The 24,484-nt window shown below is 29.1% G+C and overlaps 6 protein-coding genes and 1 non-coding gene across 7 annotated transcripts; 4 read left to right on the top strand and 3 right to left on the bottom strand.

The window, feature by feature from the left end:
• Window positions 1–191: 191 nt before the first annotated feature.
• On the top strand, window positions 192–4,653 carry DFA_08818 (uncharacterized protein; the record flags this gene model as incomplete). Its single annotated transcript, XM_004356248.1, has 16 exons — window positions 192–263; window positions 494–539; window positions 567–642; window positions 835–896; window positions 989–1,127; window positions 1,255–1,332; window positions 1,450–1,740; window positions 1,813–1,875; window positions 1,960–2,094; window positions 2,166–2,300; window positions 2,374–2,636; window positions 2,726–2,766; window positions 2,838–2,947; window positions 3,015–3,199; window positions 3,266–3,691; window positions 3,764–4,653. The coding sequence occupies 16 exons, from the start codon at window positions 192–194 to the stop codon at window positions 4,651–4,653; spliced, it is 3,012 nt and encodes a 1,003-aa protein (XP_004356301.1).
• A 156-nt stretch (window positions 4,654–4,809) lies between these two features.
• Window positions 4,810–8,890, top strand: DFA_08817 (uncharacterized protein; the record flags this gene model as incomplete). Its single annotated transcript, XM_004356247.1, has 12 exons — window positions 4,810–4,849; window positions 5,094–5,235; window positions 5,330–5,497; window positions 5,587–5,658; window positions 5,730–5,948; window positions 6,024–6,086; window positions 6,158–6,292; window positions 6,367–6,501; window positions 6,566–6,819; window positions 6,886–7,359; window positions 7,495–7,926; window positions 8,010–8,890. 12 exons carry the CDS (start codon window positions 4,810–4,812, stop codon window positions 8,888–8,890), a joined length of 3,015 nt encoding a protein of 1,004 aa, XP_004356300.1.
• A 74-nt stretch (window positions 8,891–8,964) lies between these two features.
• DFA_08816 (uncharacterized protein) lies at window positions 8,965–12,924 on the bottom strand (the record flags this gene model as incomplete). The annotated part of the gene is made up of 11 exons (XM_004356246.1): window positions 8,965–9,833; window positions 9,911–10,831; window positions 10,891–11,153; window positions 11,216–11,347; window positions 11,414–11,605; window positions 11,673–11,888; window positions 11,952–12,023; window positions 12,098–12,268; window positions 12,333–12,471; window positions 12,562–12,582; window positions 12,855–12,924. The coding sequence occupies 11 exons, from the start codon at window positions 12,922–12,924 to the stop codon at window positions 8,965–8,967; spliced, it is 3,066 nt and encodes a 1,021-aa protein (XP_004356299.1).
• Window positions 12,925–13,266: 342 nt separating this feature from the next.
• DFA_08815 lies at window positions 13,267–13,340 on the bottom strand. Its single transcript has one exon. It is a non-coding gene; the product is annotated as a tRNA-Phe (tRNA).
• Window positions 13,341–14,552: 1,212 nt separating this feature from the next.
• On the top strand, window positions 14,553–18,528 carry DFA_08814 (EGF-like domain-containing protein; the record flags this gene model as incomplete). The annotated part of the gene is made up of 11 exons (XM_004356245.1): window positions 14,553–14,584; window positions 14,614–14,810; window positions 14,895–15,030; window positions 15,123–15,290; window positions 15,530–15,805; window positions 15,885–16,022; window positions 16,083–16,217; window positions 16,296–17,014; window positions 17,182–17,586; window positions 17,667–18,380; window positions 18,509–18,528. 11 exons carry the CDS (start codon window positions 14,553–14,555, stop codon window positions 18,526–18,528), a joined length of 2,940 nt encoding a protein of 979 aa, XP_004356298.1.
• A 62-nt stretch (window positions 18,529–18,590) lies between these two features.
• Window positions 18,591–21,127, bottom strand: DFA_08813 (uncharacterized protein; the record flags this gene model as incomplete). The annotated part of the gene is made up of 4 exons (XM_004356244.1): window positions 18,591–19,283; window positions 19,357–19,649; window positions 19,729–20,539; window positions 20,630–21,127. 4 exons carry the CDS (start codon window positions 21,125–21,127, stop codon window positions 18,591–18,593), a joined length of 2,295 nt encoding a protein of 764 aa, XP_004356297.1.
• Window positions 21,128–21,975: 848 nt separating this feature from the next.
• DFA_08812 (uncharacterized protein) lies at window positions 21,976–24,398 on the top strand (the record flags this gene model as incomplete). Its single annotated transcript, XM_004356243.1, has 3 exons — window positions 21,976–22,828; window positions 22,916–23,923; window positions 24,280–24,398. 3 exons carry the CDS (start codon window positions 21,976–21,978, stop codon window positions 24,396–24,398), a joined length of 1,980 nt encoding a protein of 659 aa, XP_004356296.1.
• Window positions 24,399–24,484: the final 86 nt, after the last annotated feature.

The raw sequence follows: 24,484 nt of genomic DNA, 5'->3' as shown, positions 1-24,484 counted from the left end.
ATTAAAAAAAAAAAAGTTGTGTGATTGAGACAGTAGAGTTATAAATAATTTGATAATCATTATTAGAATAATTGTATATGATCATGTAGAGAGAACAATAAAGAAGAAGGAAGTGAAGTTAAGTTAAAAGACACTTATAACTTATTTATAATAATAGACTTTAAAGAAAATTTGATATATTTAAATACACAATGACGATTAAACGCTTGTTCGCGTCTTTTAATTACAACAACAGAGGAGCTGTGGTTATGGTTGCTGCATTGGTTGAATGACCACTTGTATTACATGTATCTGATTTACCAGACTAAACAACCCTTACCAAGACAAGATATTTCAGACGCATTAATCTCATTACATATTACATTAATCTTCAACACTCTCATTTCCCTAGCTCAGAGTGTTACAGAGAGATAATTGATTGTCTTAACATGTAAAGAAAAGAATGAAGTTGGCAGGTACTATTTTCGAGATATCTTCTTTCATCTTTTGAAAGTTGAAGGGCTCGTATTGCCCATCCGTCATCCGTGACGGATCGGCTGGTACCAAGAAGATATTTTTTTATGTAGAATTCCCATGCCGTAAATCAAGGAATCATGCCACAATTTACGGCATGGGATATTTAACGGTAGACGGGCTCGACCTGTAAGGGTAGTCCGTAGGTCAAAGATCTTTTTTGTTATTCCATCGTACATCCATCCTCTGCGCGACATTCCACCATCATTATTGTATTTCTATCACACAGGTAGTTAATAATAATAATAATAATTGTAGTTTATTAGTTGTTAGTTAGCACACAGTAGTAATAATGAAACCATTTATATTTATTTTAACAAGAGTATTTATTATACTATCTCTTGTTATTATCGGTTCAGTGGCATTGTTACCATCATCAGAATGTAAGATTTCATTAAATAATATATTATTATTGGTAGATTTTATCATTTACCTATTTATTTATCTTATATCTCACTACTATACTTTGCTTTAGTGGCATCACTTCAATTTTTGATTCAACAGTATGGACAGAGTCAATTACCTCAAATGGATCAATCCATTTGTAATAAAACATATTCTGGTTGGGTTTTTTGTACAACCGATTCAAATGGAGTAGACCATATCTCTGCGGTGTATGTAGAATGAATCTTTCATCTTTATCTTTTCAAAGAGATTCTTCTTTTTGATTAATTTTTTTTTTTTTTTCTAAAACAAATTGTAGGAATTTTAATCAAACATATGTAAGCTTGTCAAATCTAGATGCAAGTCTTCAAAGATTAGATCTACCAAAGTTAACTTCTTTGTTAATTTCACCGACCAATGGAGTCCAGAATGCAAGTATAAATATTTTGGATCTATTGTCTGATCTTCCACTACTCAAAACAATATTGTAAGTTTCATTAGTTTTAGACTACACCATTTGTTGACTTATTAATTAATTAATTGTTTTTTTAGAATTGGTGGAGATGAAACAATATCATCTATTCCTTCTCTGTTCCCAAAGAATTTACCTGCGCTATCGGAATTTGCCATATCTGATATTCAAGACGAAATTTATAGTAACACATTTTTTAACAACTCTAATATATCGGTCTTAAAATTTGATCAAGTTATTTTTAGTGGCGTAACAATCGACGAATCTCTTTATTTACCAAAACTAACCAAGCTTCAAGGTTTGGCCTTAATAGCCAATCCACCCATTAATCTAAACTTTCAATCAAATTCCTTCCCTTTATTGGAATTTATGTATGTACATTTATAAATTGTTCAATAACTTATTGAATCAATATTAATTTAATATATTTTTAAATACTATAGTGGATTAGAAATTGAAGGATTTCTTAGCGTTATAACTGTCAATTCTTCTAAAATCAAAGGATTGTATGTTTTTTAGATAGAAAACAAAAAACAAACTAAAAGTCATTTGTATACTAATCTATTCGTGATTATTATTATTATTATTAGGAGTATCAATAGATCATTTGGATCATCTAATGTGATTATAGGACCAAATCTAAATTCTTCATTGGAAAATATCCAATTAAGTGGTTCAATAACATTTACTGGTGATCTCAAAGATTGTATACATTTAAAAAATATGTATGTATTTGAATAATATAATGTTTTTAAACTTATTATTCTAATTCAAATATATATTTATATATCTATAGATATTTATCAATGTCATCATTAAATTCGTATCCTTTTACTGCATTTCCAACTGCATTGGAAGCTTTGACAATTTCAGGTGCATCCTTTAATACTAAATTGCCAACTCTTCCCATTCCCTCTAATCTTACTACCTTGTAAGTATTTCAAAAAAATATAATTAAAAAATTAATAATATTAATGTCTAACTTGTTTTCATATTTCTTTTAGTATCTTATCAAATAGTGATTTAGTTGGAAACCTACCACATACAGTATTTCAGAATGCACCAACTGGATTTAAATTGGGTCTTGACAACAACCAAAATCTTGTAGTTGGTGATATTCCAGAGTATTGGTGTCAGTTTGGTATGGTCAATGTTGAAAATACAATTGTCAACTCTGCTCCAGAATGTTTTCAATGTTATTATGGTAATGGTGATACCTCAATCAAGATTGGTACTGCTGCTGCTCCTCAACCACCTTTTACTTGTAGTATGTATTAAAAATTTAATTAAAACAAAATGATTCTCCTCTCTCACTCACTTGCTAACTAAATTTAAATTTACTATTTATTTATTTAGATATTACATTTGTTAGATATAACTTGGTATCAATTATGAAGGTATTTTTTGTAGAGGGTAAAAATATTGGTTGGGGATACCCAAATATTGCAATACCTATTGTTCCAAATAGATTGCTTCAGTATACTTTGGACTCGTATGTGGTTGGTCCCCCTCGACCATACAATTTAACATTCTACCCCTCGGGTACAAAAAATGTAACATTTACAATGGTCGAGGCTGGTATGTTTCTCGAAAAAAGCTCGATTGGTAGGAGCGGCAGTGATAGCCATTTGTATCTCCAATTTAGTTATTTTAATTCATTCCTCACTCACCTAGTACAATTTACAAAGTCCAACACTATTTGTACAGTATTCAATCAAACATCAAATTCTCTTACATGTTTACTCCCAAAAACCACCCCAATTTCACCAAACCTATCTTTGAATATATCTAATCAATATCATTCAATCATTTCAACTGTAAATTTAGTTTGTATGTATTAAATAAAGAGAGAAAGGAATAGATTGATAAGATACTAATGTTAATATTTATTTTTAGACTATCCAATTGTATCATCAGCAGATTATTTATCAGATAATCAAACATTGACATTTTATGGATATTATGGTCCACCAGATTTTACACCATTGATTGTAACTGTAGCTGGTACTATTAATTGTAATGCTACATCGATTAATGAAACAACTTTACAATGTAAATTAGCTTCAACACCTCAACCTGGACCAGCAACATTATTTGTCAGTGTTGGAGGTTTTGAATTTACATCTTCAAATTTATTATATTTCCAACCAAATAATAATAATGGTTCAACAACTGGTTCAACTACAACAAACGGAGGAGAAACACCTCAACAAAAATGTTCAAGATTAACATATAATTGTTATGGTCATGGTTATTGTGATACTAATGGTATTTGTCAATGTGATGAAAATTATAATCAAATTGATAATTGTTTAACTAAATGTAAAGTATAAAAAAAAAACAAAATAGAAATATAAAACTTTTATTTACTTTTTTTTTTGATTTATTTTTTAGATATAAATACAACAATTAAACCAAATACAACCAATCCAACAGTATCATTTGATATTGATGGTATTGATTTTCAATTTGAAATTTATTCAATTCAAGAATTGGATTATGATGGTTCAATTTTACAAGAGTTGTTATTAACAAATCAAACATGGAATGTTTCAATCAATACTGATAATATTACAACACTTGCCAACTATCAACTTATCTTGGGTAATGATTCAATGTATCAATCACTTTTGGTATCTTCAGATATATCATTCTCATCAATTCAACGAAATGTTACATTTGGTGATACTGAATTGGTTCTTGCTCCAAATGCAATCAAGATTGGATTTACAATCAATGGATGGTCATACCAATCAAACCTTGCAACACTCCGAGTTGTATTCAAATCAATCATGAATAATGATCAATCAATCTTGTTTGATTGTGAAAAACAATCAATTGATAGTTTTACAAAAGAAGAGTTATCAGAATCAATTCAATACCTTCGAGTTGTAAAAAATAATATTCAATTTAATGGTCGGTTTATTGATTTTGTATTGTCTGATGGTAGAAAGACATATTCAAAAACAGAATTAATATCTCTAACACCAACTAATGACAATACCAATGGTGATGAACAATCAATTGTATTAATTGGAATCAATCTACCTCAATGCCAATCATGTCAATTAGATCCAGATTTTACACCATTATTAATTGACAAGAATAATGATAATAATGAATGTTCATCACAATCAAACACATGGAAAATCATTGTTGGTACGGTAGCAGGAGGTATTGGATTAGTAGCCCTGACAATAGCGACTGTAATATTAATTAAAAAGAAAGTAAAAAGCCATAAATATCATAAAGATATGGCCCAAAAATTAAATCAATTTAAATAAAATAAAGGGCGATATTTACGGGTGTACACTACATTCAATTTCAAAGATGGCCCCATCTTTTTTTAGAAGGGTAACAAAGATCTTTCCTTCATTTTTATAAACCCCGTATTATCTAGTGGTTAAGATCAATGAAAGTATCTATCACGTGATTAAAAGATGGTAGCTAAATGGAGTCAACAACAACAAGTAGTTAGTAGTAAATTGCTTGCTTGTTTGCTTACTACTAAACAAAAACAAATATAATAATAATAATAATACGATCATGATAAAGATTATACAATCTATACTTTTTTTATTGGTTGCATTTTGTACAACAGTATTTGCATTACTATCACCCTCTGAATGTAAGATTTCATTATTATTATTTTATATTTTTCATTAAGTTGTTGGGTTGTATACTAATTATTTGTTTATATCTCACTACCTACCTATATATATAGTGGCATCAATTCAATTCTTGATATTGCAATATGGACAAAGTATGTTACCTCTTGATCAAACCATTTGCAATGGATCTTATATCAGTGCTGTCAAATGTCAACAGGATCCTATTACACCTGGTGTAGACCATATTACTGAAATGTATGTTATGTTTTGTACAAACCAAGGATTATATTATTATATCACTATATCTTTATACTAACCCTTTTTTTCTTTGATTGTTACCCTTTTCAAGTCATATATCTCAATCTTATTCTGACTTGATGGGACAACCCGATCCCAATCTACAACAATTAGATTTTCCAAAGTTGGCTTCATTGTCTATCATTGCTGATGGAACAAAGAACCCAGACTTGAATATCTTGGATCGTATTTGGAATATGCCAACCTTAACTAAATTAGAGTATGTATTAAAAAGAAAAGGAGAGATTGATTGATTGATTGATTGATTAACCAAAGTATCAATCAATATTAATATAATATTTTATTTAGATTGACAAATGACTCTTCGATTAAAAATATTCCTTTTAATTTTCCAAACAACTTGCCAGCTTTGGATAAAATGTATGTAAATTACTAGTTGGTCGAGTTTTGAAAGAGAATATTAATTAATATTTATCTTTTATTCTCTTTAGATTGATCAGCAGTCCACCATACCTTTCAATTAACAGTCCAACATTCTTTAACAACTCGATTGCATCTGCCATTGATTTGGATGGTGTTATTTTTGGTAACATTACAATCGACTCTACACTCAATCTACCAAATTTAAAGGCTGTTGTATTATCAATCACTTCGCTACCTCCAATCACTATTGACATTCAAGAAAAGTCATTCCCATCTCTAAAATATCTGTATGTCTTTTACTATTTTAATGTATCTTGATCACAAATAATAACCCTCTCTTCCATTGTTTTAAAATTAATTAGTATGACTCTTTTATCATTACATAATACAACCTTTATTGTGAATAGTAAGGTCATCGAGACAGTGTATGTACTTGAAAAAAGGAAATTACTATATATATAAAAATAACTAATTTTCTTTATTAATTCGTATCTAGATATATCGTCCGTGTCATGTCCACTCCTTCACTCCTTGTACTTGGAAACCTGACTGGATTAAAGACTCTAGAATTGATGGGTCAATTTATTCTCCCTGGTACTGATTTTAAAGAATTCTTATCTTTATCTGAAATGTAAATATTAATTTTATATTAATTAATCATTTGTACTAAATATTTTATTTCTATTCTATTATTTATTATTTTAGGGGAATAGATATACCTTTACTTACAACCTACCCATTTACAGCATTTCCTTCAGCTCTAACAACATTCAAATTGAATAATGCTAATTTTGCAAGTTCTCTTCCAACTATCCCAGTTCCTTCATCGCTCACAATATTGTATGTTACAAAAAACAATTAAATATTTGTTTTAATATTTACCTTTTTTATTTTTTATTTTTAGTGATATGAAAAACAATAATCTTATAAATAGATTCCCAATTGAAATATTTCAAAATATAAATGGTGTATTTGAATTGGATCTATCAAACAATCCTAATTTGCAAATTGATATTCCAGATAGTTGGTGTGAGTATTCAAGAGTCAATCTTGAAAATACCACTATATCATCGGTTCCTGATTGTTTCTATTGCTACTATGGTGATAATAATCCAAAAATTAAAGTACCTGTTGCCCCTCCTTCTAGTTTTATTTGTGGTATGTCAAAAAACATATATATATATATTTGATTTAATTTATTTTAACCTTTTTTTATATTTGTAGATATAACATTTGATAGTTATAATTTATATTCAATTTTTGGAGTATTTATTGTAAAAGGTAATAATATTGGGTATGGATATGGTAATCCAAAAGCATTTCCATTTATTCCAAACAAACAAATTAGATTCACCCAAACATATTTTACTGGTCCTCCAAGAGACTATAATATAACGTTTTATCCATTGGGTGCAAAGAATGTAACATTTTCGATAGTTGAAGCCGCCATTGATGCCTACTTTTCAAGTATTCTTCTCAGTGCCAATGGTACTCACAAATTACAGGTTCAATTTAGTGCATTCAATTCATATCTCAATCATAGTGTACTGTTTACAGACTCGAATACCAATTGTACTGTCATCAACCAAACACCAAGTAGTTTAACCTGTTTATTCCCAAATACTACTAGAATCTCTCCATCCTATAAATTTAAAGTTTATAATCAATATTATCAAGATCATTTTAGTAATAATTTTAGTATGTAATATAATCATAAATAATATTTATATATAATTAACAAAAGATATTTTTTTTTAGATTGTAGGTTCTTTTTTTATTTTTTTTGGATACAAATATAGATAGATAGATATTAACTTTTTTTTATTTATTTAGATTATCCAACAGTAACATCTGCAAATTATACTATAGAAAATAGAACATTGACATTGTATGGAAATTATGGACCTATTAATCCACTGAGTATTGTTACTGTATCCAATACTATCAATTGTAAAATTGATATAATCAGTTCATCACTTATTAAATGTAATCTTGATTCAATTCCACAACCTGGACCAGCAACATTATTTGTTAATATTGGTGGTTTAGAATTTACCTCATCAAATTTATTATATTTCCCAAATAATAATAATAATAATAATGGTTCAACAACTGGTTCAAGTACAACAACAAATGGAGGAGAAACAAATCAACAAGTATGTTCAAGATTAACATATAATTGTTATGGTCATGGTTATTGTGATATTAATGGTATTTGCCAATGTGATGAAAATTATAATCAAATTGATAATTGTTTAACAAAATGTAAATAGAAAAAAAAAAGAAATAGAAATAACATAACATTATTTATTAATTTATTATTTTATTTATTTATTTATTTTTTTTAGATATAAATACAAATATAACACCAAATGCAACCAATCCAACAGTATCATTTGATATTGATGGTATAGATTTTCAATTTGAAATTTATTCAATTCAAGAATTGGATTATGATGGTTCAATATTGAAAGAGTTGTTATTAACAAATCAAACATGGAATGTTTCCATTTCAACCAATTATATTACAACTTTTGTAGATTATCAATTATTATTGGGAAATAATAGCTCAATGTATCAATCACTTTTGGTATCTTCAGAGATTTCATTCTCTTCTATGAAAAGAAATGTTACATTTGGTGATACTCAATTGGCTCTTGCACCTGGTGCAATCAAGATTGGATTTACTATCAATCGTTGGCCATACCAATCAAACCTTGCAACACTTCGAGTAGTATTTAAATCTACCCTCAACAATGATCAATCAATCACATTTGATTGTGAAAAACAATCAATCGATAGCTTTACAAAGGATGAATTATCAGAATCAATTCAATACTTGAGATTTATCAAAGATAATATTCAATTTAATGGTCGGTTTATTGATTTTGTATTATCAGATGGTAAAAAGGCATACTCTAAAACAGAATTAATATCTATGACACCTAGTGACAGCAGTTCAGATGAATCAATTGCATTGATTGGAATCAACTTGCCTCAATGTCAATCATGTCAATTGGATCCAGATTTTACACCATTATTAATTGAAAATGACAGTAATGATTGTTCATCACCATCAAACACTTGGAAAATTGCTGTTGGTGTTGTAGTTGGTGGTGTTGGTTTGGCTGCTGTTGCAATTGGTGCAATCATTTTAATTAAAAAGAAAGCATCAAAAAAACATTACAACAATCAATTACATAAATTAAATAAAAGTTCCTCTGAATAAACAAGATAGATATGTTTGTATTTTTAAATTTATAATATATTACAAGTAGGTTTTTTTTTTTTTTTTTTATTTGTTTAATTTACATTTAATTTGTTTAGTTTACTTTCATAATGTTTTTTGGCAACTTTCTTTTTAATTAAAATGATTGTACCAATTGCTACTGCTGCCACTGCAACTCCACCAACTACAACACCAACAATGATTCTCCATGTTTTTGATGGTGATGAACAATTATCATTATTCTTTTCAATTATTAATGGTGTAAAATCTGGATCCAATTGACATGATTTACATTGAGGCAAGTTGATACCAATTAATGCAATTGATTGATCATTATTAGTTGGTGTAAGAGATATTAATTCTGTTTTTGAATAGGTCTTTCTACCATCAGATAATACAAAATCAATAAACCGACCATTAAATTGAATATTATCTTTTACCACCCTTAGGTATTGAATTGATTCTGATAATTGATCCTTTGTAAAACTATCAATTGATTGTTGTTGGTTATCACAATCAACAGAGATTGTTTGATTATTATTGATTATAGATTTGAATACGGCCCTAAGTGTTGCAACATTTGATTGATATTGCCAATTTGAAATAGAAAATCCAACCTTGATTGCATTTGGTACTAATACCAACTCTGTATCACCAAATATTACATTTCGACCTATCGAAGAGAATGATAAATCTGAAGATACCAAAAGTGTTTCGTAAATTGAATCATTGCCCAAGAAAAGTTGATAATTTGCAAAAGTTGTAATATTATCAGTATTGATTGAAACATTCCATGTTTGATTTGTTAATAACAACTCTTGTAAAATTGAACCATCATAATCCAATTCTTGAATTGAATAAATTTCAAATTGAAAATCAATACCATCAATATCAAATGATACTGTTGGATTGGTTGTATTTGGTTTAATTGTTGTATTTATATCTATAAAAAAATTAAAAAAAAAAAAAGTAAATAAAAGTTTTATATTTCTATTTTGTTTCTTTTTTTGTTATCTTTACATTTAGTTAAACAATTATCAATTTGATTATAATTTTCATTACATTGACAAATACCATTATTATCGCATTGTCCATGTCCATAACAATTATATGTTAATCTTGAACATATTTGTTGAGGTGTTTCTTTACTTCCTCCAGTAGTAGATGATGTTGTAGTTGTTGTACTTGAACCACTATTATCACTATTTGGTTGAAAATATAATAAACTTGAAGATATAAAATCAAAACCTCCAATACTAACAAATAATGTTGCTGGTCCAGGTTTTGGAACTGTATCCAATTCACATTTCATCAGTGATACCGATGACGTTACAATTCGACAAGTTAAATTTGATACTTTTATAATCAAAGGAAAGTTGAAAAGTGGTCCAAAAGTTCCATACAATTCTAAAGTTTGAGTTTCCATTGAATAATCTGTTGATGTAACTATTGGTGGATTATCCTTTGGTTCATAGGTAGCCTCTAGATTGAATTGAATTATTTCATTTCTTAGATTATACATAAAGGTTGGTTCTAAAACCAAAGAGTTTGGAATTGAACAAACAAGATGTGTTGCATTTTGATTTATACTTGTACAATTTACAGTACCTTGATTAAATTGTACAAAGTGTGGTAGGTATGAATTAAAATAAGAAAATTCCAATACCAATTGTCTATTTACATTTCCTACAACGGTAGCATTTGCAACGGAAAAATAAACTTCAACCATTGAAAAGGTTACATTTTTACCACCCATTGAATAAAATGATATATTATAGTCTCTTGGTGGTCCTACAATATATTGATTGTTTGGTACATTATATACAAGTGCTCTATTTGGTACAAGAGCCTGTGCATTTGGATACCCAAACCCAATCAAATTACCAATTAAATTAAATTTTCCCATTGATGAAAATAAATTTAAACTTGTAAATGTAATATCTAGAAAAGAGAAAAAGTTAGAAAAGAACTTTGATCAATTCTATTGATTTTTTACATACTACAAACGAAATTTTGTGGAGGAATAATTGGTACTAGGATATTTGGATCACCATTTCCATAATAACATAAAAAACAATCTGGAACTGAAGATACCATTGTGTTTTGAAGATTTACACCTCCATATTCACACCAATTATTTGGAACAATACCAACATTTAGATTTGGGTTAAATGATAAATCAACTTTAAAGTTTGGTCTTGAATCTCCAAATATAGTTGAAAATGGTACACTTCCAGCTAATAAAAGGTTATTTGATAGTTCACTAAAGAAAAAAAGAAAAAAATTAATAAACTAAAAAATATTTAATTATTTAAAACTACTGACAATGAAAGAAGACTAGGTGGAAGTGGAATGGTTGGTATTAATAAACAACTTGAATTTCTCATAATAAATGTTGACAAGTTTGGTGGAAACATTGAGAATGGATAGGTCGTTAGAGAATTAATATTAATCGTTCTAAAAAAAATAGAAAAGATTTTTAGTTTAATTGTATTGAATCCTTTTTTTTTCTTTTATATTTACGCTTTATCTAAACCAAGTAAATTTGTCATATTTCCTGCTATTGTAGTTTGACCATTTAAATCAATAGTGTTTAAATTTTTTAAATTACCAAGAGACAAACTTGATAGAGATACATCATTATCTATATACAATTCCCATAGTGATTGCATATTTAAATTGATATTACTTTTAGAACCAAATGTTTTAATTGATCTATAGACAATTATAAATGTTAATAGATCAATTATCTTTTTTTTTGTTTTTTTTTCATTTCACTTACAAAGATTGAATAGATGGAAATGATGATGACTGCATGTCTATTGATATTGGAGTATCCACTATGATATGTAAATCAAGTTGTTTTAATCTAGGTAAATAATATGATGAATCGAGTGCAAATGATGAAAATCTAACTCCACTTAGACTGAGTCCTTCTATATTGGAGTTGTTGAAAAATCCTTGGAAATTAAGCTTTTGAATTGAATCAATGATTGAGCTAAAAACAAACAAAATGAATAATCAATACTTTAATATAACATATTATTTTTTTTTTACTTACAAAATCTTTAGATTTGGTAAATTCTTTGGAAAACCAATTGGAATTGAATCAATTGAATAATCTTTTGTAATACTATTTAAATAAATAAAAAATCTTGTTAAAATTAAATCATCATTTTTTACTTTCCAAAACTTTTGTTTACTTACAAGACCATACCTAATAAAGGAAGATCAGTTAATCTATCTAAAATGTTTAATGTTGTATTCTTTACATTTCCTGTTTGATAGATAACAAGGGTAGTTAATTTTGGAAAGTCAAATTTTAAAATATTGTAATCTGGGAATCCAAGATCCGGTGAAAATGGTTTTGTCATTTTTCTATAAAAAACAAAAAAAAATGTTATAGTTTTTTAAAAAATAATTGATAGGTAAAAAGACATACAAAGATGTAAAATGATCTTCTCCGGTACCTATATCTAATTGACAAGTAATAAATTCAGTAAATGATCCATTACATATACTTTGATCTTGTGGTAAATGAATCTGTCCATATTGTTGAATTAAAAATTGAATTGATGCCACTATATATATAGGTAACAATAAAAAGTTAAATTTATCTCTATCTACTTCAACAACCAAACAATATATTTTTAGATTAAGATTAAACTTACATTCAGATGATGGTATTAAAGCTGATGAATGAAAAATAAAAAATAAAATAAAAACAATAAATATAGATATCTGTTTGGACATGAGTATACTAGTAGTAGGTACTAATTTTTATACTTTTTATCTATCTCTTTTTTCTTTCTTGTATTGGTTTTTACAATGACGTGAACTTGTTGCTTTTTTTAGGATCATGATCGGAAGTAAAAAATAAAATATCTGTTTTTTTAATAAAAAAAATCCAATCTTTGCAGGGCGTGAGTATCGATATTTTCCATTTTTTTTTAGATCTTCAAACAAGTGGCTTTAAAAAATATGTAATGCTCTGACCCTTCGAAAGCTAGTCTTGTGTTTTTTTTTCTTTGCATTCACCATTGTTATTTTTTTATTGTTTGGTGAGTTATAATATTTTATTAGGGATATCCCTAATAAAAAAAAAGAAAATTGTGTCTACTACCAGAATATCATAAAAAAACTTGGATCAGAGGCAGCCACATGCAAAAAAAAACAAAGGATGATGCCTTGTTCTGGATGCTTTTTTCCAGTGATTGTTTTTTTCTATAACATGTTTTAGTGGTGTGGTTTTGGTGAAAATTGATAAAAATTGGATAAAAATGTAGGGAATTGTGTCTACTACCAGAATATCATGAAAAAACTTGGATAAGAGGCAGCGGCAGCAAAAAAAAGATCAAAACAGATGCCTTTTGGGCTGCCTTGTGCCGGGATCGAACCAGCGACCTTAAGATCTTCAGTCTTACGCTACTACCAACTGAGCTAACAAGGCTTGGATGTTTCAATGGAAAATTTTTTGTTTCAATGGAAAATTTTTTGTTTCAATGGAAAATTTCAGCGAGTTTGGAATTTTTCTGTAATAGAGAGAAAGAGATAGAAACAGAGAATTACGTATAGAGTACTATAGAACTTCACTCAATCATCAACTATCTTCAACTATCTTTTATCAACATTACTATTTCTTTTCACACTCACTAAAAGCCACAACTAATTGCCCTAGTGTGCCCCCTTGTTCAATTATTTATATCATTATCATTATTATAAATAAGGGGCGCGAGCGAGCACAAGCACTGCCTATATCAAAGATCACCAAAAAGAAAAAAAATAAAAAAAATAACAAAAAAAAATATCTCGCTCCTTCCTCCATCTCCTAATCTGACAAAAGAACTATGGATCGTAACTCACAGAACCGTTCAGCCCCCCTCGATTCAACAGGTAAAGAAGTTTCCCGTCGTATTGATGAACAAATAGAACTAATAGCTCCCACCAAGACTTGCCATTTTTGCTTGGATGGAAATAGAACAGACATTTGGCACCCCAAAAAACAGATTGGACTTGTTTCTTCTTTGGAAACTCAGTTCCCATTGCTGGTCAAACAAAGACTTCAATCAATAAAACTTCGCAATCGAAAGAGTAGTGCTCCACCCTACAGGTGGATGCCACGAAATGAGATGCTTAAAAAAAAAAGCTTTTTTTGACGATTTTTAAGGTTTCCCCACTAAAATTTGGATTATTTTATTTTTTTTTACTTATGTTTTTTGTTGTTTGGCTCACCCAGCCTTGTGTGCTCAGATGATATTTCTTGTTTCGCAACCAAAAAAGAAAATTTTAGCCCTGTTGCTTTTTTTTGGGGATATTTAAGGTTTTCACACTAAAATTTAGTATTTTTTATATCCTATACTTATCTTTTTTTTAGTTTTGGAACATCAAGTGCCTTGTTAGCTCAGTTTGTTAAGTTTATAATGGTCCTGACCGGGAATTTTTTAAAAAATATATGTTATTCTAAATTTTTACCCATCACTCTTTTCTATCAAATTCAACAAAGGGTCGTAGTAGTGATAGATTTTTGGTGAAAGAATAATATTTGTCAAGTTCTTTTAGGGCCTATCGAAAAAGACTAAAACGCAAAATCATCGATTGTTGGGGATCTGACCGACGTGTTTTGTGACGTCGACTTGAGATATTTCACTGAAAAAAGAAAATCATGATTTTATCAAGTTCACAAACTATACCGAGGTTAGTTCTTTGCCCATTACATTCTTTAGAAAAATAGAAATAGAGATAGAGATAAATCATCGTTTTTCAAATAGTAAAAACAAAATTCTTGACATGAATCATAAAAGACCACCAAAAGAAAACAATAACCACAATAATAACATGTGTGTTGTTTTATTATTTCTATTTGTATCACTACTATTCAATAACATCAATTTAACAAGAGCAGATTTAACAGTTTCAGAATGTATGTAAAACTTTAGATCAGTTGTAGATGTAGCATATATATATTAATGACAAACTACTTTTTAAATCACGCTCATCATTTTAGTAAAATCAATTGAATGGGTCACCAAACAATACAAACTAAAACTTCCATTTGATCAAAGCATTTGCAATGGTACCTATTCTACAATGGTTACATGCGTAACCGATCAAACAACAGGAATCACAAATATTAAAAGAATGTAAGTAGTAGAGGCAGTAGAGTAGTAAACTACTACTAAAATACATAGTATTTTTGTTAACAATTTGATTATTTGTGTCTCTTTTTTTTTAGAGAGATGATAACAGGAAATACAATTTCAGGAGACCCAGACCCCAATCTTTTACAATTTGATTTCCCAAAATTAGAATACTATCAATCCTATTCTGATACAGGTCCACAAAATGCAAGTTTAAATTCCCTTGTACTTTTAAAAAATTTACCTTTACTCTCTGAGATTTTGTAAGTAAATCAAAAAAAATAATCGTATTATCAAAAGATAGACTAATAATAATAATAATCATTTATTTGTAAACAAAAAAAGAATTTTATCAGATATATCCATTTCTATTGTTCCATCAGACTTTCCAAACAATTTACCAAATTTACAAAAGATGCAAGTATCACTTTATATATATATCTATACATTTTTATGTTCTCTCTCTCTTATATATTTTATTTTTTTATTTATTTTTTTTTAGACAATTTACAAATGCCTATCTAAAGTCAATTCCAACCTTTTTCAATAATAGTGTTGCATCTTTAATCTCCATTTCGGGTAGATTAAATTATATTGGTATTGATCCCTCCATTCATCTACCAAATATTAAAACATTAATTCTACAAATACAACCATTATCGCCATTTGTTATCAATGTTGGCACCAATTCATTCCCATCCTTGACAGGCTTGAATCTCAATATTAATAGTGCTAGTAAACTTCAAGTTATTATCAATAGTTTAAATATTTCAAACCTGTAATTAAAACATAAAAAAAAAAAAAGAAAGAAAAAGATAGATTAATATGAACAATAACAATTTTTTATTTTAATATAGTTTAATTTCTGCACAAGATTCAGCTCCAATGGAATTTATATTGGGTGATAATTGTGATAATCTCCAAGATATTCAACTCTTAGGATACTTTAACTTTTCATCAGTTGATTTATCAAAGTACAAAAATTTACGTACAATGTATGTTAAAAAAAAGAAAAATAATAATATAATATATTTATTTTTAATTTTAATTTTTAGGAGGTTTGATTCTGAATTATTAAGTGAATTGCCATTTAGCAGATTTCCTCAAGCAACAACTTCTTTGGTCATACAAAACAATGTAAAATTAGTATTTTCAAACCAATTAATACCACCCAATTCAATGACTGTGTTGTATGATACGCAAAAACAAAATAATAATAATTTAATATTAAACTAATAATAACTATCTTTACTATCTTTTTTCTATAGAGAAATTAGAAATTGTAGTATGTCAAATTTTCCATTGGTTAATTTTGCAAACCAAAAAGATTTTCATTTACGTCTATTAAATAGTCCAAATCTTTATATTGGAGATGTTCCTCAACAATGGTGTCAGTTTTTAATTGTAATGGTTAAAAATGTTGGTCAGATTGGTACAATCCCAGATTGTTTTTATTGTTATGCTGGAGATGGTAATCCAAATATTGATTTCCCCTTGACAGTGCCACCAGGATTTGTTTGTAATGTAACATTTGATAGTTTTAATCTTGTCTCTAAAAATCGAGTGTATTCGGTCCATGGTAACAATCTAGGATGGGGGTATCCTATTGGTTCACCTGCTATACCAAACAAACAGATTATATATACTTCCACCTTTAAAACGGGTCCACCTTATCCCGTTTCCATCCCATTTGCAGGAAAAAATTACACATTTACACTTGTAGAGGCAGGATATATTTTAAACAGTGTTGGTGTTCGTCTAAAGACAGTTGGTGACCCTGAACTATACATTCGATTGTTTAGAAACACCTATCTAAACTATACAATTACAATCACACAGAAAAATATATCTTGTAATGTTATAGGTCATACTGCCGATAGTATTACTTGTACTTTTCCAAAAGATACACTTCTACTTCCATTATCTCCCTTTTTCTATTTTAATATTAAAAATGATTATTTAGATCATACTCTTACTTCAATTTTTGGTAAAATTAAAAAAAAACAAAAACAAATATATAAAAATTTATAAATATTAATATTAATATTTTATTCTTTTTTTTTTTCTTTAGCTTGTAGGTTATTAAATAGTTTTCTTACTTTCTAAAACATTTCTTATTATCTTTTTATTTTTTATTTTTTTTTATTTTTTTAGATTATCCAACAGTAACATCAGTAAATTATACAATTGAAGGAAGAATTTTAAAACTTTATGGAAATTATGGATCACCTGCTACCATTTCACTTGAACCTGTTATTGTTAAAGTTTCAGATTCCATCGATTGTATTGTAAATAATGCATTTATTACCCTAATTCAATGTACTCTTTCATCAGTTCCACCTCCAGGTCCAGCAACTTTATTTGTTAGTGTCAATGGATCGGAATTCTTGTCTTCAAGTTTATTAAATTTTGGACCAGCCAATAATAATAATGGAACATCTGCACAAGATCTTTGCAAAGAACAAACTTTTAATTGTTATGGTCATGGTCAATGTGACCAAAATGGTATTTGTCAATGTAATGAAAATTATAATCAAATTGATAATTGTCTAACTAAATGTAAATAGAAAAAAAAAAGAAACAAAAAAAATAATAATTATAATTATTTATATCTTTTACTTTTTATTTTTTATTTATAGTTGCAAATACAACAATTAAACCAAATACAACCAATCCAACAGTAAATTTTGATATTGATGGTATAGATTTTGATTTTGAAATTTATTCAATTCAAGAAATTAATTATGATGGACAATTAATTAAAGAATTGTCATTGTCTAGTGAAATATGGAATGTTTCAATCAATAGTGATAATATTACAACATTTGCAAATTATCAACTAGATACAAATAATATTGTCAGCAATAATTCAATGTATCAATTTCTTTTGGTATCTTCAGATATATCATTCTCTTTGATTACGAGAAATATTACATTTGGTGGTACACAATTAATTCTTTTACCAAATGCAATCAAGGTTGGATTTACTATTAAATATTGGCCATACCAATCAAATGTTGCAACACTTCGAGTTGTTTTCAAATCAATCATTAATAATGATCAATCGATCTTGTTTGATTGTGAAAAACAATCAATTAATAGTTTTACAAAGGACAAATTATCAGAATCAATTCAATACCTAAGAGTGGTAAAAGATAATATTCAATTTAATGGTAGATTTATTGATTTTGTTGTATCAGATGGTAGAAAGACCTATTCAAAAACAGAATTAATATCTCAGACTCTAATTGACAATTCAGATGATCAATCAATTGTATTAATTGGAATCAATATACCTCAATGTCAATCATGTCAATTAGATCCAGATTTTACACCATTAATAATTGACAAGAGTAATGAAAACCAAGATGATTGTCAAAACTCAAAATCAACTACTTGGAGAATCATTGTTGGTGTTGTAGTTGGTGGAGTCGCTTTGGTTGCTGTTGCAGTTGGATCTTTTATTTTAATTAAAAAAAAGGCAGCAACCAAACATTTTAATCAAAAATTAAGAAAAGTTCAAAATACTCCAATCAATTAAAAAGATAATAATAAATATTTATTTAGAGAATATTACAACCTCCACCACCACCACCACTGCATTGACTATTTTGAAGATCAACAATTTGATTATTAAGACCATTAATTTGATTTTGGTATTGTGCATATTGTTGATTAGCAACATTGTTATTATGATTGATGGTACCTTGAAGTTGTTGAATATGAGAATTGTATTGGTTGGCATTGGTCAAGATTGTTTGATTCATTCTCTGTTGTAAATCATTCTTTGATGCTTCCATTTGAGAGAGTCTTGTTTGGAATACTTCTTGATTGGTCTTGATGTTAATCTCCAAATCTCTTTGACGTTGCATCAATTTACTATTTTGTAATCTCATGCCTTCACGATCTGCCTCACTATTGGCCAATGAATCTTTGAATTGATTGGTTTGTTTGAGATAGGATAGAAAAGTTTGACTCTTTTGATCAATTTCAACACGATAGTTGTTATAGATATCATCAATCTTTGTACCCTTTGCTTTGGCAAAATACTCTTTTTCAACCAATTGTAGTGCACTTACAAGTTGTTGATGATTTGGACTTTCAACATTACCAAGTACCGGGTTGATAATAGTTTCTACCAATATTCTAATAACATTACTATTATAAATAATCGATGCTTCATTGTTTTTTAATTGTACAGATAATAAAAATCCTCCAATTAATTGATTTGAATTATTAAATTTTGCACATTCATCCTAAAAAAAAAAAAAAATATTAATAAATAAGTATAGTTTATTCTATTTTAAAATATATATTTTTTTTACATACATGATATCTTTTAGAATATTTTTTAAAATATTGTAAATCAGCATCCAAATCTAAAATCTTTGAAAAGAGTTTATCGGAAATCTTGATTGATTGTTGATAATGGTCCATCAATTCTTGATGAGAGATTGGTAATGAAGGAATACGTTTGTTAATCTCCTTTTCAAATGCTTGAACGGCTTCCAATAAAATTGATTCATAACCAAGTTTTAATGTTTGATGCCATGTTGATTCTACATTTATAGATTTTCCATTTTTAATATCATCTAAATATATGCCAAGTTGTCCAATTAATTCTTTTAAAAGAAAAATAAATAACAATTAATAAATTATAATGATTATTTCTTTTTTTTTTGGTTAACTTTTTAGACGTACGAGAACCATTCATTCTTGAACCTTCTTTTAAACCTTTTTTAATTTCAAGGTTTGATTTGATTGAATTGACAAAGTTGGCAACATCGGTATGGAATTTAGGTGATGTGAATGGGTTTTCAATATCTTCGATATTATATTGCAAAGCTTCAGGACCTGGTGCCGTTATGGTATAGGCATTGAAACGTTTGAATGTATTTGTAATGAATTGACGAATACGGTTACGATTAATAGCATTTTCTTGGTCGAGTAGATCTGCAGTTACGTCTTCTGGACGGAATACCTTTTCTTCCATGTATCTTTCCATAGTACATTCAGTGATACCTCCATCCAAGGAGGGAGTGAGATGACAATCTCTAAACACCCAACTAAAATGATTTGGAAAGAATCGATCAAAGTGTTGCTTGTCTTGGTCAGAGTTTTGGTTCTCTCCTCTGCGAACGACAATCGATTGAGATAGTTTGGTGATAAAGTAGAGTTTATCAAAATCAGCATATGTCGGTACCGACGTAGAGTTGTAGACAATGTTGGAAGAAAGTAACATTGATAGTGAGAGGATTTGATTATCATTTTCAACAGTTGTAGATTTACTTGTTGAACCCAGTCCTTCAGTATCTAAAAGAATGACAGTCACCTCTTCTTCTCTTCCATCTGGACGTACGATAGAGTGTTTAAAAGGAATACCCCACATCCATACACCCATTGTACAACTCTCCATCGTATGTCCAAGTTCAAATCCTCTCGGAACCTTTTTAGATAATATTCTATTCAACAAATAACTCTTTCCACTTCTATATGGTCCAATAACTGATATCTAATCATATAAAAGGTTATTAATACAAATACAAATACAAATACAAATATTCATAACTTTCTTTTTCTCTTTTATAATCCAACTACTTACAATAACCAAAGGACCTTGAATTTGTTCAATGATTGAAGCAGCACGTGGATTTAGGACAAGATGAGTTCTGTCAATACCAGCTAATTTTTGAAGATCGTTGTTATTGGTGATGATACAGTTGTTTGGATAGATTAGAGGAATGGGACCACTATCAAGATTCTTGTCATTGTAAGAGAGTTGACCACTGTCAATGACATCGTCGTAAAAGTGATAGTCCGCACCTTGGAGCACTAACTTTTTCTTGTATTCTCTAAACGTCTTTTCTTGATCCAAAGCAACAATCGATGTATTTCGTAGTTGTAGTTTTAGTTGTTGTAGAAAATAGTTGAGATTAGCATCATTGTATACTTGTTCTCCTAGTGCTGCTACACTGTTATTATAATTATTATTGAAAAAGTTGTTTGTAAATTTTAATCTATTCTTTTCCAATGTTTGAACGAAAAGTTGTGTAATTTGATGTACACAACTTTCTTTTAGTTTTGTATGATCAATTTCCATTTTTATTAAATAAAAATTTAAATAATGATAATAAAAGAGAGATAGGATAGGATAGAAATATATTTTTTTATAATACAATAATAACCATCAATTCATTTCTTTGTCTCATTTATAAGTTTCAAATGAATACTATTTATTCAAGTCTCATCAAAAAGTTAGTATTAAAAATTTACTATTTTTTTGCCCATCTATTTAATTTAAATTTCTGTTTTTTTGTAGATGGCTCAACTTGAAAATATACTTCATTCTTTGCAATAGTAAACATCACACTCTTTCAACATAATAGTAATCATTAAACATCGAAACTGTATCCTCAATACAGTTGTTGCTCTTTCAACAATTGTGAGAATTTTATCATGATTAGGTCTAGAAAAAGATTGGATTAATAAAGATTTGATATTTATTATTAATAATTTTATAAATATTTAGAAAGGGGAATTGATTAAAGACCTTTTGTCAATTTGACCTCTTTGTTTGAACCAGCCAACAACAGGTTGATACTAAATGCAATTGTCCATTGGTATTGGAGAATTTAAGCTGTACACCTTTTACCCCTAAACAATGGACAATTGCCTTTAGTTCTCTTCTTCTGTTTATAAACTATCTATCTATTTTAAATAAAAATCATAATTTTAATGCAACTTTTTTAAAAACTACACTTTTTCGTGATGGTATTCTTTTTTACGCGTTTTTTAGAGAAAGTACTCCAGGGCTCTCAAGAATTTTCCGCGTTCAATGAGCTCATCAGAAACCCTTCATTATTAGGGATTCGCACATTAAACAGATATATATATATATATAGATTAAACACAACACACACTCACAACCAGATACATCTACAATCTAAAATGAAGAAGAGGAGCAGGAGGTGTGATAGTGAAACCACTAAAACGAAAAGATGTAGTGGTGGTAATTATTCATTTCTTTCATCTTCTTTATCTTCTTTATCTTCTTTATCTTTATCATCATCATTGTACATATACATTTTATTTATATTCTTTTTAATTACACCTACAATATCTTATTGTAACAATATAATACCGACGACGACGACGACTAGTAACATTAATAATAATAATAATAACAACCATTTAACAGAAACAACAACAATAATAATAATAGAAGATAATATTAACAACAACAACAATGTAAACTCTAGTAATATTGAATTATTAGAGGTACAACCACAACAAGAAACGATTATAAAGAATTGGGGATTTGAATTATCACCAGACTATGATTGGTTTGATCAAAATGTAATGATTCAAATGCAAGAGAAACCAGCCTATGCATTTGAAGGCTATCGTTTGCTATTATTTGACTTTGAATCGTATTATCCACGAACATCATACAATGTAAGTCAACAAGTGACACTACCAGATCTACGACAACAACCCAATACGCTGCTGTCACTCGATTTTGCATTCAAGATCCTCCAAGGAGGAAACCCGCCAACAACAATCTACCAATTCCTCGTCAAGGTAGACTCTAACAACAATGTATTCATGATTGATTCGACAACTTGCAACATTACAAGCACACCAGACTACTCTCTACTATCACTCGACATTACAAAATATGCAGATGGTCAAAAACACAATATAACATTTCAATGGAACGTTCTATTATCTTCAAGTGCCGACTCTATCATTTATGCAATTGATTTTATTAGTATTTATACAAAACCCTCTACTCTACTTGGTATGTAAAATATATATATATATATATATAAAACAAATAATAATATTATTCAATTATTAATTATTAATTTTAATTTATATTTTTTAGATTATAATATTTATGTATCAAATATAAATGGAGATGATTTAAATAATAATGGAACTATAGAATATCCATTTGCAACTATACAACATGCAATTGATTGGATAGCAGAGGATAGGACAATTTATGTAGATGCTTTGACCAATTATGAATTGGAATCGGGTCAATCAATATTTTCACGTGGAAAAAATATATCAATCATTGGTGATAATACATTGATAACAGGTGTATACTCTTTTGTATTTGTTATTCAACCACCTCCCTATCCATACCAAGTGGGACCAGACACATGTCCAATATTACTACCTTTAATGTCATCTGTCATTACAATCGGTGGATTTACAATGACCAATGGCTCTGTAGATGACGCGGCATACCAATGTCAGTTGGCAACAGTTTTAAAAAATAGTAAAGTTATTTTTAATGACGTTTCAATCATTTTACCGGTTACTTCCATTCCCAACAGACCATTATCCTATGATTATGGGCCACGAGCCGCTTTTTGTGTAAGGTTGGGAGAGATTGAGTTTAATCGCTTCCTACTCAACATTTCAAGTGGTACTACTAGTGTTACTTCGAATTGTCAAATGATTAGCTTGGATGGTGGTAATATGATGGTCGACAATAGCAGCTTTTATGGCTACGATTTACCTCGATCCGTACTGACTGTTGCACAAATCAACTATGAATATGGTGACAATCGGTATTATGGAGGTTGGTGTGTCTTCCAAAACAGCTACTTTAACAATGTTGAATTGGTGTATGGCGAGTTTGTCGACAGCTTTGTCTTTATCAACAACACGGCTGGAGACATGGATTCAATGCTGTTTGTCAGTGTGACAACACAAGAGTTTATTGCACAAAACACAACATTTTTCAATAGTTTTGGAACGATTGGATTTGATGTGTCGGGAAGTCCAAACTTTCAAATCAGAAATGTCAACGTTGTAAACTCGCAATCTATTCGGTTTCAATTTAGGAATTGTAGTGATGCCAACATTGCCAATGTGTTTGGTATCAATAGCACGATGAATTTTGAATTGTGGACGTCTCACAATGTCATCATTGACAATGTGACCATGGACTCGCCTCTTCCCACATCCTACCCATTATTCTTTATCGATCGTTGCTTCATTTCGGTCATCATCCGAAACGTCGCCATCACCAATCTGCAATACCCACTCTTTTCAATATCCGATAAAACAGTGCTACAACTCGAAAATTGGGTACTCACCAATGCTCAATACGACTTTTTGGGGCAGTGTTCATACAGTGATGTCACTCTGCTCAACGGCGTGTTTCAAAACAACTCTGCCCAGTTTCTCTCGTCTCGCTACTGTACCGTCACTGTCACCAACTGCTCCTATCAGGGCAACCAGAATATGATTCGGTACCAATACCCATTATTCTCTATGGAAAATGCGGTACTGACGATGGCCAATGTCAACTTTACCTACAACACTGGATACGATCTCTTGATGAGCTCTAGCTCGTTCAACAATCTCACAAACATGTACTTTTTGCACAACCACTTTGGTAAATATGTGGCGTTGGATGGTGGTGAGTTGTTGGGAC

This window comes from Cavenderia fasciculata (genome assembly GCF_000203815.1).
Source record: "Cavenderia fasciculata unplaced genomic scaffold Scf_ET2XIPL01COFD4-5, whole genome shotgun sequence".
NCBI classification, from domain to species: Eukaryota; Evosea; class Eumycetozoa; order Acytosteliales; family Cavenderiaceae; genus Cavenderia; species Cavenderia fasciculata.
The sequence above is the reverse complement of the archived record's forward strand: the minus strand, read 5'-3'. Positions and strand labels throughout refer to the sequence as shown.